The 21,385-nt window shown below is 46.2% G+C and overlaps 1 protein-coding gene across 1 annotated transcript; it reads left to right on the top strand.

Moving 5' to 3' along the window:
• Positions 1–13,927: 13,927 nt before the first annotated feature.
• Positions 13,928–21,295, top strand: LOC139395724 (voltage-dependent calcium channel gamma-3 subunit-like). The gene is made up of 4 exons (XM_071143067.1): positions 13,928–14,153; positions 20,062–20,145; positions 20,442–20,582; positions 20,712–21,295. Exons 1-4 carry the CDS (start codon positions 13,940–13,942, stop codon positions 21,293–21,295), a joined length of 1,023 nt encoding a protein of 340 aa, XP_070999168.1. The 5' UTR covers positions 13,928–13,939.
• The last annotated feature ends 90 nt before the right edge of the window (positions 21,296–21,385 follow it).

Raw genomic sequence — 21,385 nt, 5'->3', positions numbered from 1 at the left:
GTCTGTCTCTCTGCCAGTCTGTAACAGTCTGTCTCTCTGCCAGTCTGTAACGGTCTGTCCCTCTGCCAGTCTGTCTTTAAGTCTATGCCGTAGTCTATCAGTCTGTTGCTTGTCTGTACCGGGGTCTGTATATTTTCTCTCCTCTCAGGTTGTCTGTTGACTTTTTTATGTTCTGTAGACTTATGAGTCTCCTGGGTGATCCTGTCTGTTCAGTGGATGTCTGGTATCTCTCTGGTCTCCTGGGTGATCCTGTCTGTTCAGTGGGTGTCTGTGTCTCTCTGGTCTCCTGGGTGATCCTGTCTGTTCAGTGGGTGTCTGGTATCTCTCCGGTCTCCTGGGTGATCCTATCTGTTCAGTGGGTGTCTTGTGTCTCCTGGGTGATCCTGTCTGTTCAGTGGGTGTCTGTGTCTCTCTGGTCTCCTGGGTGATCATGTCTGTTCAGTGGGTGTCTGGTGTCTCCTGGGTGATCCTGTCTGTTCAGTGGGTGTCTGGTGTCTCCTGGGTGATCCTGTCTGTTCAGTGGGTGTCTGTGTCTCTCTGGTCTCCTGGGTGATCCTGTCTGTTCAGTGGATGTCTGGTGTCTCCTGGGTGATTCTGTCTGTTCAGTGGGTGTCTGGTGTCTCCTGGGTGATCCTGTCTGTTCAGTGGGTGTCTGGTGTCTCTCCGGTCTCCTTGGTGATCCTGTCTGTTCAGTGTGTGTCTGGTGTCTCCTGGGTGATTCTGTCTGTTCAGTGGGTGTCTGGTGTCTCCTGGGTGATCCTGTCTGTTCAGTGGGTGTCTGGTGTCTCTCCGGTCTCCTTGGTGATCCTGTCTGTTCAGTGGGTGTCAGTGTCTTTGGTATGTGGTGGTCTGTGTCTTTTGGTCTGGGGTGGTCTGTGTCTTTTGGTCTGGGGTGGTCTGTGTCTTTTGGTCTGTGTCTTTGTTCTGGGGTGGTCTGTGTCTTTGTTCTGGGGTGGTCTGTGTCTTTGGTCTGGGGTGGTCTATGTCTGTCTGTTCTGGGATGATCTGGGTCGGTCTGTGTCTTTGTTCTGGGGTGGTCTGTGTCTTTTGGTCTGGGGTGGTCTGTGCCTTTTGGTCTGGGGTGGTCTGTGTCTTTGTTCTGGGGTGGTCTGTGTCTTTGGTCTGGGGTGGTCTGTGTCTTTGGTCTGGGGTGGTCTGTGTCTTTGGTCTGGGGTGGTCTGTGCCTTTGGTCTGGGGTGGTCTGTGTCTTTGGTCTGGGGTGGTCTGTGTCTTTGGTCTGGGGTGGTCTGTGCCTTTGTTCTGGGGTGGTCTTTGGTCTGTCAGTTTGGCTCCTCTTGTGTCCAGACTCGCTGCTCTCTCTGTCCTCTGTCTCTGTTCACATTAACATTACTGTTATTGTGCTCTCAGCTGCTCTGGGGCTGCACCCCCCCGTCTTCACGTTGGTGCGGTCCGTCTGTTCTGTCTTAGGTGTGGGGCTGTACCACCTCAGTTCGTAGGGAGGGGTGTGTCGTGTTTGCACACCTCTCTTCCTTTAACTCATCCTCAGAACCTGTGTGCTGATTGGCTTTCCCTATCGCTCTCTCTCTTTCACTATCTCTCTCCTTACCTGTCACTCTTAACTTTCTCTTCCTTCTTCCTCACTCACTCACTCACTCACTCACTCACTCACTCACTCTCCATCTCCCCTTCCTTTTCTCTCTCTCTCCCCCCTTCCTTTCCTCCCTCTCTCTCTGAGCAGGCTCGATTTCAGTCATGTTTCTAATTAATAAGCTTGTCTGTTCAGAGATCAATAACCAGATTAAAACAACATATCTTCTTCTCTCCTCCCTCCTCTCCCTCCTCCCTCTCCTACCCTCGCTCTCTCCTCCCTCCTCTCCCTCCTCCCTCTCCTACCCTCGCTCTCTCCTTCCTCCCCTCCCTCCCTCCCTCCTCTCTCTCCTTCCTCCTCTCTCTCCCTCCCTCCCTCCCTCCTCTCCCTCCTCCCTCTCCTACCCTCGCTCTCTCCTTCCTCCCCTCCCTCCCTCCTCTCCCTCCTCCCCTACCCTCGCTCTCTCCTTCCTTCCTCCCCTCCCTCCCTCCCTCCCTCCCTCCCTCCCTCCCTCCCTCCTCTCCCTCCTCTCTCTCCTTTCTCCCTCTAACAGAAGAACCGTCGGGACACGGGGAACTTTGATAAAGAGTTCACTAAGATGGCAGTGGAACTGACTCCTACAGACAAACTGTTCATAATGAACCTCGATCAGAACGAATTCCAGGGATTCTCCTACACCAACCCAGAGTACATCATACAGGTTTAACCCTGTAGACGATATAACACACCAACCCAGAGTACATCATACAGGTTTAACCCTGTAGATGATATAACATGATACTCACCAACCCAGAGTACAACATACAGGTTTAACCCTGTAGATTATATAACATGATACACTCAACCCAGAGTACATCACACAGGTTTAACCCTATAGATTATACAGTACCAGTCAAAAGTTGGGCCACACCTACTCATTCAAAGGTTTTAATTTGTACTATTTTCTACATTGTAGAATAATAGTGAAGACATCAAAACTATGAAATAACACATATGGAATCATGTAGTAACCAAAAAAGTGTTAAACAAATCAAAATATATTTTATATTTGAAATGTTTCAAAGTAGCCACCCTTTGCCTTGATGACAGCTTTGAACACTCTTGGCATTCTCTCAACCAGCTTCATGAGGTAGTCACCTGGAATGCATTTCAATTAACAGGTGTGTCTTGTTAAAAGTTAAATTAATCCTTAATCCGTTTGAACCAATCAGTTGTGTTGTGACAAGGTAGGGGGGAAGACAGCCCTATTTGGTAAAAGACCAAGTCCATATTATGGCAAGAACAGCTCAAATAAGCAAAGAGAAACAACAGTCCATCATTACTTTAAGACATGAAGGTCAGTCCATCTGGAAAATGTCAAGAACTTTGAAAGTGCAGTCGCAAAAACCATCAAGGACTATGATGAAACTGAAACTGGCTCTCATGAGGACCGCCACAGGAAAGGAAGACCCAGAGTTACCTCTGCTGCAGAGGATAAGTTCATTAGAGTTACCTGTCTCTCATGAGGACCGCCACAGGAAAGGAAGACCCAGAGTTACCTCTGCCGCAGAGGATAAGTTCATTAGAGTTAACTGTCTCTCATGAGGACCACCACAGGAAAGGAAGACCCAGAGTTACCTCTGCTGCAGAGGATAAGTTCATTAGAGTTACCTGTCTCTCATGAGGACCGCCACAGGAAAGGAAGACCCAGAGTTACCTCTGCCGCAGAGGATAAGTTCATTAGAGTTAACTGTCTCTCATGAGGACCACCACAGGAAAGGAAGACCCAGAGTTACCTCTGCTGCAGAGGATAAGTTCATTAGAGTTAACTGTCTCTCATGAGGACCACCACAGGAAAGGAAGACCCAGAGTTACCTCTGCTGCAGAGGATAAGTTCATTAGAGTTAACTGTCTCTCATGAGGACCACCACAGGAAAGGAAGACCCAGAGTTACCTCTGCTGCAGAGGATAAGTTCATTAGAGTTACCAGCCTCAGAAATTGCAGCTTAAATAAATGCTTCACAGAGTTCAAATAACAGACACATCTCAACATCAACTGTTCAGAAGAGACTGTGTGAATCAGGCCTTCATGGTCGAATTGCTGCAAAGAAACCACTACTAAAGGACACCAGTAAGGCAGTTATGTTTTTGCGTTATTAGATATTAATTAATGAAAAGGACGGCAGGTAGTCTAGTGGTTAGAACGTTTTTCCAGTAACTGAAAGGTTGCTGGATCGAATCCCCGAGCTGACAAGGTAAAAATGTGTCGCTCTGCCCCTTGAACAAGGCAGTTAAACCCACTGTTCCCCGGTAGACCGTCATTGTAAATAAGAATTTGTTCTTAACTGACTTGCCTCGTTAAATAAAGGTAACATTTAAAATAAAATTAAAATACGAAGAGACCAAGAAACACGAGCAGTTAGACATTGGACATTAGACTGGTGGAGTTCTGTCCTTTAGTCTGATGAGTGCAAATTTGAGATTTTTTGTGTCTTTGTGAGACGCAGAGTAGGTGAATGGAGGAACTCTGCATGTGTGGTTCCCACCGTGAAGCATAGAGGAGGAGGTGTGACGGTGCTTTGCTGGTGACACTGTCGATGATTTATTTAGAATTCAATTGCACACCTAACCAACATGGCTACCACAGCATTCTGCAGCGACACGCCATCCCATCTGGTTTGCGCTTAGTGGGACTATCATTTATTTTTCAACAGGACAATGACCCAACACACCTCCAGGCTGTGTAAGGGCTATTTTACCAAGAAGGAGAGTGATGGAGTGCTGCATCAGATGAACCTGGCCTCCGCAATCACCCGACCTCAACCCAATCGAGATGGTTTGCTATGAGTTGGACCGCAGAGTGAAGGAAAAGCAGCCAACAAGAGCTCAGCATATGTGGGAACTCCTTCAAGACTGTTGGGAAAAGCATTCCAGGTGAAGCTGGTTGACAGTGCTAAGAGTGGGCAACGCTGTCATCAAGGGGGAGGGTGGCTGCTATAAAGCTGTCATCAAGGGGGAGGGTGGCTGCTATAAAGCTGTCATCAAGGGGGAGGGTGGCTGCTATAAAGCTGTCATCAAGGGGGAGGGTGGCTGCTATAAAGCTGTCATCAAAGGGGAGGGTGGCTGCTATAAAGAATCTCAAATATAAAATATATATTTATTTAACACTTTTTTTGGTTACTACATGTTTCCATACAATGTAGAAAATAGTAAAAATAAAGAAAAACCCTTAAATTAGTAGGTGTGTCCTATCTTTTGACTGACACTGTATATACATCTTATAGCATTATACACAATACCATTACCACAACAGCCCCATTCAACAGCAAACTATCTAACGGAAACCCAACCAGCCACACCTTCACCCACTAGCTCCCATCAACATGGACTGTACCAACATCACTGGCACCCCTCTGTTCCTGCGGTTTGGTTTAACCCAACAGAAACAGAACCAACTCCAGCTGGAACCAACTGGTCTGAAGAGGTTTCAAGAGGAGCCAGGAGACACTGGTTCTCTTCCGGAATGTTCTTCCATTACTCTGTTTGGACTCTGAACTGTCTGGCCTGTTCGCTATGCAGTGGTAACCGTGGGAGATGGCTAAAAGCAGAGACATGTAGGTAGAGAGATCAGCTTCTAGAATGTTCAATATTGTTCTCATTCTAGATCTTCACTTAGAGAGCATTGTGTTTAAATATTCCCCATGTAATGTTAATGGAGATCTAACATGGCTGTTATAGAATGTTGTATTGTCATGTAAATACATAATTCTAGATCTTCACTTAGAGAGCATTGTGTTTAAATATTCCCCATGTCATGTTAATGGGGCGCTAACAACTCTAAATACATGGCTCTGGTTTAAAAGCAGTGCACTATATAGGTAGTAGGGTGCCATTCAGGACGTTTGTTTACGTGTTCTCTTCTTCAGCCAGTGACGTGACGTCATGACCATTCCATAACATGTATGAGCAAACGCGTGTGACACCTTGGTCTTAAGAGTTTACATCCCGGTGTTTTAGAACTCATATCTTAGTGTTCTAGAACTCATGCTCCAATGTTCTAGAACTCATATCTTGTTGTTCCAGAACTCATGTCTTAGTGTTCTAGAACTCATGCCCCAGTGTTCTAGAACTCATATCTTAGTGTTCTAGAACTCATGTCTTAGTGTTCTAGAACTCATGCCCCAGTGTTCTAGAACTCATATCTTAGTGTTCTAGAACTCATGCCCCAGTGTTCTAGAACTCATATCTTAGTGTTCTAGAACTCATGTCTTAGTGTTCTAGAACTCATGTCTTAGTGTTCCAGAACTCATGCTCCAGTTTTCCGGAACTCATATCTTAGTGTTCTAGAACTCATGCTCCAGTGTTCTAGAACTCATGCCCCAGTGTTCTAGAACTCATATCTTAGTGTTCTAGAACTCATGTCTTAGTGTTCCAGAACTCATGCTCCAGTTTTCCGGAACTCATATCTTAGTGTTCTAGAACTCATGCTCCAGTGTTCTAGAACTCATGCTCCAGTGTTCTAGAACTCATATCTTAGTGTTCCAGAACTCATATCTTAGTGTTCTAGAACTCATTCTCCAATGTTCTAGAACTCATATGTTATTAACCCAGTGTTCTAGAACTCATGTCTTAGTGTTCCAGAACTCATATCTTAGTGTTCCAGAACTCATATCTTAGTGTTCCAGAACTCACGTCTTAGTGTTCCAGAACTCACGTCTTAGTGTTCCAGAACTCATATCTTAGTGTTCCAGAACTCATGCTCCAGTGTTTCTAGAACTCACGTCTTAGTGTTCTAGATTAGAACTCATGGTGTCCCAGTCTTTAGAACACGTCTGGTCTTCCAAACTCGATGCAAAAAAAACTGTCTGTCAGAGAGAAGTGAGATCTGATCTGTAGACTGCTGCAGTGCCGAACTCTCTCTGTCCCTCTTCCTCTCTGTCTCTCTCTCTCTGTCCCTCTTCCTCTCTCTCTCTCTCTCTCTCTCTCTGTCCCTCTGTCTCTCTCTCTCTTAACCTGTGTGTGTGTGTGTGTGTGTGTGTGTGTGTGTGTGTGTGTGTGTGTGGTAGTCGCTGTTCGCTAGTCCGGTGTGTGTGTTTTTTTTCTAATCCGTGAAACCAGCTTCACTACGCCTTTAGAGCTAGCTGACCCCCCCCCCCATAATATTATTCATTGGTATTCAGTTACCAATGAACTACTTGACGGTTGTTAACCATGGTAACACTTTACTACTGAGGGTCAGGGTGGCTTTGACGTCACTGCACAACTAACTAGTACCTATACCTATATTATACTGTGTATATCTACTGATGTATGTGGCCTGTTGGTGTACTGTATCTGTATATATCAGTGCCCCCCCCCCCCCTGTCCCCATAGACCTCTGGTCTAAAGTAGTGTACTATAGAGGGTGTAGTGTACCTGTATATATCAGTGGTCCCCCCCCCCCCCCCCCCCCATATACCTCTGGTCTAGAATAGTGCACTACAGGGGGCCATTTAGTGGGGCGGCAGGTAGCCTAGTGGTTAGAGCGTTGGACAAGTAACCGAAAGGTTGCTGGATCGAATCCCCGAGCTGACAAGGTTAACAGTTAACCCACTGTTTCCCCGGTAGGCAATCATTGCAAATAAGAATTTGTTCTTAAACTGACCTAGTTAGATAAAGGTTAAAGGTTAAAATTAAAATAAATACATTTCAGACTCACTTTATATGGTTTCTACTGGTTTATACCAGTCTTCCATTCAGATAACTGTGTTCTATTGGTGCTCTTTTAACCCCGCCCCCTTTTCCTAATTTAGGGTGTGGTTACAATGTGGGCGACTCTTCACCCCGTCTCTCTGTAACCAATAGCGCGCCCGGCACTAGTCTCTGTCACCCGCAAGTAGTATTGAGCTGCCTGCTTCATCAAATCCCCTGGGATTTCCCAGGATGCATCTGGCTAAAGAAGTGGAAGAAAAACCCAACAGGAGAAATGGAACCAAAACAGAAATAACTAAACTATGCAATATGGAAATACAAACAGCAACAGGAGATGAACGGGCGGGGAGGGCGTGAAGGGGACGGAGGTCATTCTAAGGTCACGTGTTGCATGCCCTGTGACTGTCATGTCATGTGACTTGAGACATTCTCTTGTTATTATAAAACACCTGGTGTTTGACAACACACTGTCTGGTTATTATACAACACACTGTCTGGTTATTATACAACACACTGTCTGGTTATTATACAACACCTGGTGTTAGACAACACACTGTCTGGTTATTATACAACACCTGGTGTTAGACAACACACTGTCTGGTTATTATACAACACCTGGTGTTAGACAACACACTGTCTGGTTATTATACAACACCTGGTGTTAGACAACACACTGTCTGGTTATTATACAACACACTGTCTGGTTATTATACAACACCTGGTGTTAGACAACACACTGTCTGGTTATTATACAACACCTGGTGTTAGACAACACACTGTCTGGTTATTATACAACACACTGTCTGGTTATTATACAACACCTGGTGTTAGACAACACACTGTCTGGTTATTAGACAACACACTGTCTGGTTATTATACAACACCTGGTGTTTGACAATACACTGTCTGGTTATTATACAACACCTGGTGTTAGACAACACACTGTCTGGTTATTATACAACACCTGGTGTTAGACAACACACTGTCTGGTTATTATACAACACCTGGTGTTAGACAACACACTGTCTGGTTATTATACAACACCTGGTGTTAGACAACACACTGTCTGGTTATTATACAACACCTGGTGTTAGACAACACACTGTCTGGTTATTATACAAGACACTGTCTGGTTATTATACAGCACCTGGTGTTAGACAACACACTGTCTGGTTATTATACAGCACCTGGTGTTATACAACAAACTGTCTGGTTATTATACAACACCTGGTGTTAGACAACACACTCTGGTTATTATACAGCACCTGGTGTTATACAACACACTGTCTGGTTATTATACAGCACCTGGTGTTAGACAACACACTGTCTGGTTATTATACAGCACCTGGTGTTATACAACAAACTGTCTGGTTATTATACAACACCTGGTGTTTGACAACACACTGTCTGGTTATTATACAACACACTGTCTGGTTATTATACAACACACTGTCTGGTTATTATACAACACACTGTCTGGTTATTATACAACACCTGGTGTTAGACAACACACTGTTTGGTTATTATACAACACCTGGTGTTAGACAAGACACTGTCTGGTTATTATACAACACCTGGTGTTAGACAACACACTGTCTGGTTATTATACAACACCTGGTGTTAGACAACACACTGTCTGGTTATTATACAACACCTGGTGTTAGACAACACACTGTCTAGTTATTATACAACACACTGTCTGGTTACTATACAACACACTGTCTGGTTATTATACAACACCTGGTGTTAGACAACACACTGTCTGGTTATTATACAACACCTGGTGTTAGACAACACACTGTCTGGTTATTATACAACACCTGGTGTTAGACAACACACTGTCTAGTTATTATACAACACACTGTCTGGTTATTATACAACACCTGGTGTTTGACAACACACTGTCTGGTTATTATACAACACACTGTCTGGTTATTATACAACACCTGGTGTTTGACAACACACTGTCTGGTTATTATACAACACACTGTCTGGTTATTATACAATACACTGTCTGGTTATTATACAACACCTGGTGTTAGACAACACACTGTCTGGTTATTATACAACACCTGGTGTTAGACAACACACTGTCTGGTTATTATACAACACACTGTCTGGTTATTATACAACACCTGGTGTTTGACAACACACTGTCTGGTTATTATACAACACCTGGTGTTAGACAACACACTGTCTGGTTATTATACAACACACTGTCTGGTTATTATACAACACACTGTTTGGTTATTATACAACACACTGTCTGGTTATTATACAACACACGGTCTGGTTATTATACAACACATGGTGTTAGACAACACACTATCTGGTTATTATACAACACCTGGTGTTAGACAACACACTGTCTGGTTATTATACAACACCTGGTGTTAGACAACACACTGTCTGGTTATTATACAACACACTGTCTGGTTATTATACAACACACTGTCTGGTGAGACATGTTCTCAGGTTATTGCAGCTCTAAACCACGAAGCGAGGAGTTGGCAGCTTTAGTTCACCTCGGGATAATCTAGATTCTAGAACAACATTTCATTTTTTTTACAGGAAATTAGCATGTTGTTCTAGAATCTAGATAGATTCTAGAACAACATTTCATAATGCTAAAGAAATTAGTCCTGGAGCCTTTAATGAGTTTGCTCAGTGTATCCTGTTATACTGTCACATCCTGTTTCACATCCGGGTTACAAGAAGAACAGAAGGCAGAGTTGCAAAGAACAATAACTTAGTTATGAAAACGTAATACAGCCAAGACATTGGCTATAACAAAAACAGAAATTAGTCCTGGAGCCTTTAATGAGTTTGGAGATTTGTTTTACACATTTAAATAATCTAATGTTAGAATTTAACAATCAATATCTTCAAACACTTGTTGGACAAATAAACTTATTTTTATGAAAAGAAGTTTTAAAATAAATAATAATAATAGGCTGTTCTTGTTCCTTTTACGTCACAGGTGTCAAACTCGTTCCACGGCCGCTGTGTCTGCAGGTGTTCACTCCTCACTTGTCCTTGATTTATTCATTAGGGTCACTAATTCGTAAAGAACTCCACTCACCTGGTTGTGGTAATTGAACGAGTTGGTCACCTGCTCTACATTGTGTGATAGCTGATACTCTTATCAAAACATAAAAACAAGGCCAGATTGTCCCGTCTTTCTAGAATCCCTGAGCTCTGAAACAGCAACGTCTTCTCTCAGACCTCACGACGAGATGTGTTAAAAATACTGAACAGAAATATAAAATACAAATCAGTCAATTTAAATAAATTCATTATTTGCTCCTAATTGATGGGTTTCACATGACTGGGAACACCGATATGCATCTGTTGGTCACAGATACACTACATGACTGGGAACACCGATATGCATCTGTTGGTCACAGATACACTACATGACTGGGAACAACGATATGCATCTGTTGGTCACAGATACACTACATGACTGGGAACACCGATATGCATCTGTTGGTCACAGATACACTACATGACTGGGAACACCGATATGCATCTGTTGGTCACAGATACACTACATGACTGGGAACACCGATATGCATCTGTTGGTCACAGATACACTACATGACTGGGAACACAGATGTGGATCTGTTGGTCACAGATACAGCATGCCAATTGCCTTCAAAACTTGAGACATCTGTGGCATTGTGTTGTGTAACAAAACTGCACCTTTTAGTGTGGCCTTTTATTGCCCCCCCCACCCCCCTCCCAGCACAAGGTGCACCTGTGTAATAATCATGCTGTTTAATCAGGCTCTATACGGGGAGGGGAGGAGACAGGAGAGGAGGAGAGGGGAGATGGGAGAAGAGGACAGCGACCACACAACAGAGACCACTCAACAGAGACCACGCAACAGAGACCAGGCAACAGAGACTACTCAATAGAGACTACACAACAGAGAACACACAACAGAGACCACACAACAGAGACCACTCAACAGAGACCACACAACAGAGACCACTCAACAGAGACCACACAACAGAGACCACACAACAGAGACCAAACAACAGAGACCACACAACAGAGACCACACAACAGAGACCACACAACAGAGACCACACAATGGAGGCAGAGCAGCAGCTTTACTCTCCCAGACAGAACTGGACTGTGGCAGTTTTGTGTTTTCACTTCTCAAACCTTAATTTATCTAGGATATCCAGCCTTACAGATATCAACATCTATTTTTGTTCAAAAGGGACCCGGATAAAAAAGGTTATTTTATTTAATATGTCGTCTTTCTATCTATACTACAGTGCTGAGTCAGTTTGATGTGTGTGTGTGTGTGTGTGTGTATGTGTGTGTGTGTGACAGGCTGTGAATGGGTCTGACAAGACAGAAACGGTAACGGTGTTGTCAGAGCTGACAGAAGAGGAGAGAGGTTGGCAGTCCCGGGATGCTGTTACACTGTAAAGACACACAGAGTGTTAAACTGGAGAGTGAACCCTCACCGGGATGCTGTTCCACTGTAAAGACACACAGAGTGTTAAACTGGAGAGTGGACCCTCACCGGGATGCTGTTACACTGTAAAGACACACAGAGTGTTAAACTGGAGAGTGGACCCTCACCGGGATGCTGTTCCACTGTAAAGACACACAGAGTGTTCAACTGGAGAGTGGACCCTCACCGGGATGCTGTTCCACTGTAAAGACACACAGAGTGTTAAACTGGAGAGTGGACCCTCACCGGGATGCTGTTCCACTGTAAAGACACACAGAGTGTTAAACTGGAGAGTGGACCCTCACCGGGATGCTGTTCCACTGTAAAGACACACAGAGTGTTAAACTGGAGAGTGGACCCTCACCGGGATGCTGTTCCACTGTAAAGACACACAGAGTGTTAAACTGGAGAGTGGACCCTCACCGGGATGCTGTTACACTGTAAAGACACACAGAGTGTTAAACTGGAGAGTGGACCCTCACCGGGATGCTGTTCCACTGTAAAGACACACAGAGTGTTCAACTGGAGAGTGGACCCTCACCGGGATGCTGTTCCACTGTAAAGACACACAGAGTGTTAAACTGGAGAGTGGACCCTCACCGGGATGCTGTTCCACTGTAAAGACACACAGAGTGTTAAACTGGAGAGTGGACCCTCACCGGGATGCTGTTCCACTGTAAAGACACACAGAGTGTTAAACTGGAGAGTGGACCCTCACCGGGATGCTGTTCCACTGTAAAGACACACAGAGTGTTAAACTGGAGAGTGGACCCTCACCGGGAGGCTGTTCCACTGTAAAGACACACAGAGTGTTAAACTGGAGAGTGGACCCTCACCGGGATGCTGTTCCACTGTAAAGAAACACTGAGTGTTAAACTGGAGAGTGGACCCTCACCGGGATGCTGTTCCACTGTAAAGACACACAGAGTGTTAAACTGGAGAGTGGACCCTCACCGGGATGCTGTTCCACTGTAAAGACACACAGAGTGTTAAACTGGAGAGTGGACCCTCACCGGGATGCTGTTCCACTGTAAAGACACACAGAGTGTTAAACTGGAGAGTGGACCCTCACCGGGATGCTGTTCCACTGTAAAGACACACAGAGTGTTAAACTGGAGAGTGGACCCTCACCGGGATGCTGTTCCACTGTAAAGAAACACAGAGTGTTAAACTGGAGAGTGGACCCTCACCAGGGAGGATGTTCCACTGTAAAGACACACAGAGTGTTAAACTGGAGAGTGGACCCTCACCGGGATGCTGTTCCACTGTAAAGACACGCAGAGTGTTCAACTGGAGAGTGGACCCTCACCGGGATGCTGTTCCACTGTAAAGACACACAGAGTGTTAAACTGGAGAGTGGACCCTCACCGGGATGAGTTTTTAGCTCTTTCATGACACATCAATCGCTAAAAAAATATATATATACTTTTTATGTAAACCAATAATGACTAATGTAAGGAAGTGGAGCTCTCCAAACCAATAATGATTAATATACAGGAAGTGGACCTCTCCAAACCAATCATGATTAATATACAGGAAGTGGACCTCTCCAAACCAATAATGATTAATATTCAGGAAGTGGACCTCTCCAAACCAATCATGATTAATATACAGGAAGTGGACCTCTCCAAACCAATAATGATTAATATTCAGGAAGTGGACCTCTCCAAACCAATCATGATTAATATACAGGAAGTGGACCTCTCCAAATCAATAATGATTAATATACAGGAAGTGGACCTCTCCAAACCAATAATGATTAATGTAAGGGAAGTGGACCTCTCCAAACCAATCATGATTAATATACAGGAAGTGGACCTCTCCAAACCAATAATGATTAATGTAAGGGAAGTGGACCTCTCCAAACCAATCATGATTAATATACAGGAAGTGGACCTCTCCAAATCAATAATGATTAATGTAAGGGAAGTGGACCTCTCCAAACCAATCATGATGAATATACAGGAAGTGGACCTCTCCAAGGCACCTCCCACTCTGGACTTAGAGCTTCACATTCTGTCCCTGAGTGAGGATGACGGAGTCACTCATTTCCATCCGTCCCTCTAAAGAAGAGGATGCCTGGGACTTTTAACTAATAAACCGTAAGAAAGAGGAGATGAAGAAGGATTAAAAATTGTTGTGAAACTAGAAACTCCCGCTGACGCTGTTATGAAGCCTGGACTATAAACGAAGTACAGAAAGCCTTTAATGAAGGCGCGCAGCGGACCGTAACTTCTTTCGCCGTGATGAAGTTGTGTAACCGGGGAGCGCTGATGCTGGTCACCACGGCGTTATCCTTCATAGCGTTCAGCCTGATGACCATCGCAGTGGGAACGGACTACTGGCTGTACTCCCGGGGCGTCTGCCGGTCCAAGACGTCGCTCCATGACAACGAGACCATCCGCAAGAACGAGGTGGTGATGACTCACTCCGGGCTCTGGCGCACCTGTTGTCTCGAAGGTGACCGTTAATAACCGGTTGTTTGTTTTGATTGATTTGATTGGATCTTTTGGTTACGGGTTTAAAGTACAACTATAGCAGTTTGGGTCAGTTTTAAGTGTCGATTTGATTGGATCTTTTGGTTAAGAGTTTTAAACGTTCGTGTGGTGTGTGTGTGTGTGTGCGCGCGCGCGCTGGTCACCGATGGTGTCCGGATGGGGTCTGGCTCTGCTGTCGATTCGGTAGAGTTTAAACACAACACCGTCTACATGAGAACAACCTAGTAACCTAGGGAACACCCCCACTCCACTGGGCACCGACATCAGTTCGACGTTCAGTTATGTTTTACGGTTCGGTTGAGTTGTCAATTGACCTTTTATTCAACATGAATATCATTGGATTTCAGTTAAAAGTTGCGTGGGGAAAAAAATAGGAAAATCCCTTACAACGATGACTTTAATGGAAAGCCAATCAGTTTTCCGCGTTGACTCAACGTCATCACGTTGATTGGTTTATTTTTTTATGATGTGGAAACAACGTTGATTTAAAAAAAGAAGAAGAAGAAATGTGCCCAGTGGGGACAACCAGACACACTAATCAAATCCAAATGTATTTGTGACACGCGCCGAATACAACTGGTGTAGAGTTTACCGTGGACTGCTGAAGAGCCCTTCACAACCACGCCGAGTTTATAAATACAATTGGGACTCTACAGGAATAAATGGACAATAAATACACCATGAATGGAGCTGCAGCCCCTTGACTTTTTACACATTTTGTTGTGTTAAAAGGGGGGATTCAAATTAGATATAATTGTCATTGTTTGTCAACAATCTACACAAAATATATTATATAAATAAAATAATCTCAAAGTGGAAGAACCTCTCTAACATTTGTAATCTATATATATATATATAACTATACGGCGCCTTCGGAAGATATTCAGACCGCTGAACTTTTTTTATGTTACCTTGTTACCTTAAAAAATGTATTCAGCAATCTACACAAAATAACCCATAATGACGAAGCGAAAAACAGTTTAAACATGTATTTTTTTGCAAATTAAAAATAAATAAAAACAGATACAGTAGCAGTGAAAAGTTTAGACACACCTACTCATTCCAGGGTTCTAGAACACCTACTCATTCCAGGGTTCTAGAACACCTACTCATTCCAGGGTTTTTCTTTATTTTTACTATTTTCTACATTGTAGAATAATGAAAACACCAAAACTATAAAATAACACATACGGAAGGAATCATGTAGTAACCACAAAAGTGTTAAACAAATCTAAATATATTTTTTATTTGAGATTCTTCAAAGTAGCCACCTCTTTGTCTTGATGACAGCTTTGCACACTCTTGGCATTCTCTCAACCAGCTTCACCTGGAATGATTTTTCAACAGTCTTGAAGGAGTTCCAACATATGGTGAATACTTGTTTGCTGCTTTTCCTTCACTCTGCAGTCCAACTCATCCCAAACCATCTCAATTGGGTTGAGGTCGGGGGATTGTGGCGGCCAGGTCATCTGATGCAACACTCTATCACTCTGCTTGGTCAAAAAGCCCTTACACAGCCTGGAGGTGTGTTTTGGGGTCATTGTCCTGTTGAAAAACAAATGATAGTCCCACTAAACAGATGGAATGGTGTATCGCTGCAGAATCTTCTCTCTCTCTCTCTCTCTCTCTCTCTCTCTCCCTCTCGCTGTCTCTCTCTCTTGCTGTCTCTCTCTCTCTCTCGCTGTCTCTCTCTCTCTCTCGCTGTCTGTCTCTCTCTCTCTCTCTGTCTCTCTCTCTCACTGTCTGTCTCTCTCTCTCTCTCGTTGGAACCAAATCTCACATTTGGACTCGTCAGAGTCCAAATTTCCACCGGTCTAATGTCCATTGCTCATGTTTCTTGGCCCAAGAAAGTCTCTTCTTCTTATTGGTGTTCTTTAGTAGTGGTTCCCCCCTTGTCCAGGTGGGTGTGGATTCAGATTGCATCCTCTGTGGATCTGTTGGTTCCCCTCTTGTCCAGGTGGGTGTGGATTCAGATTGCATCCTCTGTGGATCTGTCGGTTCCCCTCTTGTCCAGGTGGGTGTGGATTCCGATTGCATCCTCTGTGGATCTGTCGGTTCCCCTCTTGTCCAGGTGGGTGAGGGCAGTGTGGATTCAGATTGCATCCTCTGTGGATCTGTTGGTTCCCCTCTTGTCCAGGTGGGTGAGGGCAGTGTGGATTCAGATTGCATCCTCTGTGGATCTGTCGGTTCCCCTCTTGTCCAGGTGGGTGTGGATTCAGATTGCATCCTCTGTGGATCTGTTGGTTCCCCTCTTGTCCAGGTGGGTGTGGATTCAGATTGCATCCTCTGTGGATCTGTTGAGGCGGTATCAGAATTGAAGTGGGTCTGGGTGTCTAGGATGATGAAGTGTGTCATGACCAGCCTTTCAAAGCACTTCATAATTACAGATGTGAGTGGGGGCAGGGCGATAGTCATTTAGGAAGGTTACTTTGGAGCTCTTAGGGACAATGGTCCTCGGCTTGATTAGAGACCAGGAGAGATTGAAAATGGCCTTGAAGACACTTGTCGTGTTTTGAGAAAGCACCCTCTGGTATTCTGTCTATTCTGACGCACACACCACACACACACACACACCTCTATCTGTTAAACATTAAAGTGGTTTAATGAGTGGACACCCTGTTAAAGGACATCAATTGTGTGTGTGTGTGTGTGTGTGTGTGTGTGTGTGTGTGTGTGTGTGTGTGTGTGTGTGTGTGTGTGTGTGTGTGTGTGTGTGTGTGTGTGTGTGTGTGTGTGTGTGTGTGTGTGTGGCTGTGTATTGAGGACCATTGAACAGTTGACAGCCCCTTAGGGAAGATCTCTCCAGGACTGTTAGTGCTCTGCCCTGACCTGGCAGTTGGTCAGGCTCTGCTCTGCCCTGACCTGGCAGTTGGCCAGGCTCTGCTCTGACCTGGTAGTTGGTCAGGCTCTGCTCTGCTCTGACCTGGCAGTTGGTCAGGCTCTGCTCTGCTCTGACCTGGCAGTTGGTCAGGCTCTGCTCTGCTCTGACCTGGCAGTTGGCCAGGCTCTGCTCTGACCTGGCAGTTGGCCAGGCTCTGCTCTGACCTGACCTGTTGGTTTAGGCTCTGCTCTGACCTGGCAGTTGGCCAGGCTCTGCTCTGCTCTGACCTGGCAGTTGGTCAGGCTCTGCTCTGACCTGGCAGTTGGCCAGGCTCTGCTCTGACCTGACCTGTTGGTTAGGCTCTGCTCTGACCTGGCAGTTGGCCAGGCTCTGCTCTGCTCTGACCTGGCAGTTGGTCAGGCTCTGCTCTGACCTGGCAGTTGGTCAGGCTCTGCTCTGACCTGGCAGTTGGCCAGGCTCTGCTCTGACCTGACCTGTTGGTTAGGCTCTGCTCTGACCTGGCAGTTGGCCAGGCTCTGCTCTGCTCTGACCTGGCAGTTGGTCAGGCTCTGCTCTGACCTGGCAGTTGGTCATGCTCTGCTCTGACCTGGCAGTTGGTCATGCTCTGCTCTGACCTGGCAGTTGGTCAGGCTCTGCTCTGACCTGGCAGTTGGTCAGGCTCTGCTCTGACCTGGCAGTTGGTCAAGCTCTGCTCTGCTCTGACCTGGCAGTTGGTCAGGCTCTGCTCTGCTCTGACCTGGCAGTTGGTCAGGCTCTGCTCTGACCTGGCAGTTGGTCAGGCTCTGCTCTGCTCTGACCTGGCAGTTGGTCAGGCTCTGCTCTGCTCTGACCTGGCAGTTGGTCAGGCTCTGCTCTGACCTGGCAGTTGGTCATGCTCTGCTCTGACCTGGCAGTTGGTCAGGCTCTGCTCTGACCTGGCAGTTGGTCAGGCTCTGCTCTGCTCTGACCTGGCAGTTGGTCAGGCTCTGCTCTGCTCTGACCTGGCAGTTGGTCAGGCTCTGCTCTGACCTGGCAGTTGGTCAGGCTCTGCTCTGCTCTGACCTGGCAGTTTGTCAGGCTCTGCTCTGCTCTGACCTGGCAGTTGGTCAGGCTCTGCTCTGACCTGGCAGTTGGTCAGGCTCTGCTCTGCTCTGACCTGGCAGTTGGTCAGGCTCTGCTCTGACCTGGCAGTTGGTCAGGCTCTGCTCTGCTCTGACCTGGCAGTTGGTCAGGCTCTGCTCTGCTCTGACCTGGCAGTTGGTCAGGCTCTGCTCTGACCTGGCAGTTGGTCAGGCTCTGCTCTGCTCTGACCTGGCAGTTTGTCAGGCTCTGCTCTGCTCTGACCTGGCAGTTGGTCAGGCTCTGCTCTGACCTGGCAGTTGGTCAGGCTCTGCTCTGCTCTGACCTGGCAGTTGGTCAGGCTCTGCTCTGACCTGGCAGTTGGTCAGGCTCTGCTCTGCTCTGACCTGGCAGTTGGTCAGAGCAGATACATTTTTTTTACAGACCTCTACATGCTTTGTAAGTAGGAAAACCTGCAAAATCGGCAGTGTAGCAAATACTTGTTCTCCCCACTGTATGTTATAGTATGTATGTATACCTGTATGTAGTACTATATATATTTTATAGTATGCTGAGATGTATACCTGTATGTAGTAGTATTAGTACTATATATATGTTATAGTATGTTTAATGTATGTAGTAATACTAGTACTATATATATATATTATAGTATGTTTAATGTATGTAGTAATATTTGTACTATATATATATATTATAGTATGTTGAATGAATACCTGTATGTAGTAATATTAGTACTATATACATGTTCTCTGTGTAGGGACGTTCAGAGGGCTGTGTAGAGAAACCCCCTGAACACCTCTGTTCTCTGTGTAGAGAAACCCCCTGAACACCTCTGTTCTCTGTGTAGAGAAACCCCCTGAACACCTCTGTTCTCTGTGTAGAGAAACCCCCTGAACACCTCTGTTCTCTGTGTAGAGAAACCCCCTGAACACCTCTGTTCTCTGTGTAGAGAAACCCCCTGAACACCTCTGTTCTCTGTGTAGAGAAACCCCCTGAACACCCCTGTTCTCTGTGTAGAGAAACCCCCTGAACACCTCTGTTCTCTGTGTAGAGAAACCCCCTGAACACCTCTGTTCTCTGTGTAGAGAAACCCCCTGAACACCTCTGTTCTCTGTGTAGAGAAACCCCCTGAACACCTCTGTTCTCTGTGTAGAGAAACCCCCTGAACACCTCTGTTCTCTGTGTAGAGAAACCCCCTGGACACCTCTGTTCTCTGTGTAGAGAAACCCCCTGAACACCTCTGTTCTCTGTGTAGAGAAACCCCCTGAACACCTCTGTTCTCTGTGTAGAGAAACCCCCTGAACACCTCTGTTCTCTGTGTAGAGAAACCCCCTGAACACCTCTGTTCTCTGTGTAGAGAAACCCCCTGAACACCTCTGTTCTCTGTGTAGAGAAACCCCCTGGACACCTCTGTTCTCTGTGTAGAGAAACCCCCTGAACACCTCTGTTCTCTGTGTAGAGAAACCCCCTGAACACCTCTGTTCTCTGTGTAGAGAAACCCCCTGAACACCTCTGTTCTCTGTGTAGAGAAACCCCCTGAACACCTCTGTTCTCTGTGTAGAGAAACCCCCTGAACACCTCTGTTCTCTGTGTAGAGAAACCCCCTGAACACCTCTGTTCTCTGTGTAGAGAAACCCCCTGAACACCTCTGTTCTCTGTGTAGAGAAACCCCCTGGACACCTCTGTTCTCTGTGTAGAGAAACCCCCTGGACACCTCTGTTCTCTGTGTAGAGAAACCCCCTGAACACCTCTGTTCTCTGTGTAGAGAAACCCCCTGAACACCTCTGTTCTCTGTGTAGAGAAACCCCCTGAACACCTCTGTTCTCTGTGTAGAGAAACCCCCTGAACACCTCTGTTCTCTGTGTAGAGAAACCCCCTGAACACCTCTGTTCTCTGTGTAGAGAAACCCCCTGAACACCTCTGTTCTCTGTGTAGAGAAACCCCCTGAACACCTCTGTTCTCTGTGTAGGGACGTTCACAGGGGTGTGTAAAGAAATTGATTATTTCCTCGAGGATGCAGACTATGAGCAGGATGCTGCAGAATACCTACTGAGTGAGTACACACACACACACACACACACAGAGACACACACACACACACAGAGTCACACACACACACACAGAGACACACACACAGAGACACACACACAGAGACAGAGACACACACACACACACACACACAGAGAGAGAGACACACAACACACACACACACACAGAGAGAGAGAGACACACACACTTAACACATACTGAATTTTGAGTGTAATTTTGACTTTTCTCTCTGTCTGTGTGTCTGTGTGTGTGTGTGTGTGTGTGTGTGTGTGTGTGTGTGTGTGTGTGTGTGTGTTGAAGGAGCAGTGAGAGCCTCCAGTATATTCCCCATAATGAGTGTAGGTCTGTTGTTTCTGGGAGGAGTGTGTGTGGCCGGCAGCGAGTTCTACAAGACACAACACAACGTCATGCTCAGCGCTGGCATACTGTTCGTCTCCGCAGGTCAGCCCTCTCTCTCTCTCTCTGTCTCTCTCTCTCTCCCCCCTCTCCCTCTCCAGGACTCAGTAACATCATTGGCATCATCGTCTACATCTCGGCTAACTCTCTCTCTCTCCCCCTCTCCCTCTCCAGGACTCAGTAACATCAGTGGCATCATCGTCTACATCTCGGCTAACTCTGGTGACCCGGGTCAGAGCGACAGTAAGAAGAGTTACTCCTACGGCTGGTCTTTCTACTTCGGGGCGTTGTCCTTCATCTTGGCTGAGATGGTGGGTGTTCTGACAGTACACGCCTTCATAGAGCGCCACCGAAAGCTCCGGACCCGCGGCCGCCGCTCCTTCACCAAACACGCTCTGTTCCGCTCCGCGTCCTACTACAGCCGCTACAACCGCTACAGATGCCGCTCCAGTTACCGCGGCAACGTGGACTACCGTCACTCGCTCTCGTCGGCGGGGCAACTGCGACCTCGTGACCACTCGCCGTTGCCGGTGGCCCTGTCCGTGTCAAAGGTTGTCGCCGCGGGGTCAGAGTTGGCCTCGCACAAACTAACGCCGCCCGACAACAAGATGGCAGCCGCTGCAGGAGGAGGAGGAGGAGGAGGAGGAGGAGGGGTGGATGTTGCGAGGAGCGTTTTCCTGTTGCCACTGACAAGCAAGCCCAACAACAAGGACATGTTGCCTAGCAATGCTGCTAACAGGAAGACAACACCTGTCTGAGAGAGAGAGGGAGGGAGGGAGGGAGAGAGAGAGCGTTAGCAGAGAGAGAGAGAGAGAGAGAGAGAGAGAGAGAGAGAGAGAGAGAGAGAG

Source organism: Oncorhynchus clarkii, unplaced genomic scaffold (genome assembly GCF_045791955.1).
Source record: "Oncorhynchus clarkii lewisi isolate Uvic-CL-2024 unplaced genomic scaffold, UVic_Ocla_1.0 unplaced_contig_463_pilon_pilon, whole genome shotgun sequence".
Taxonomy (NCBI): domain Eukaryota; kingdom Metazoa; phylum Chordata; class Actinopteri; order Salmoniformes; family Salmonidae; genus Oncorhynchus; species Oncorhynchus clarkii.
The sequence above is the reverse complement of the archived record's forward strand: the minus strand, read 5'-3'. Positions and strand labels throughout refer to the sequence as shown.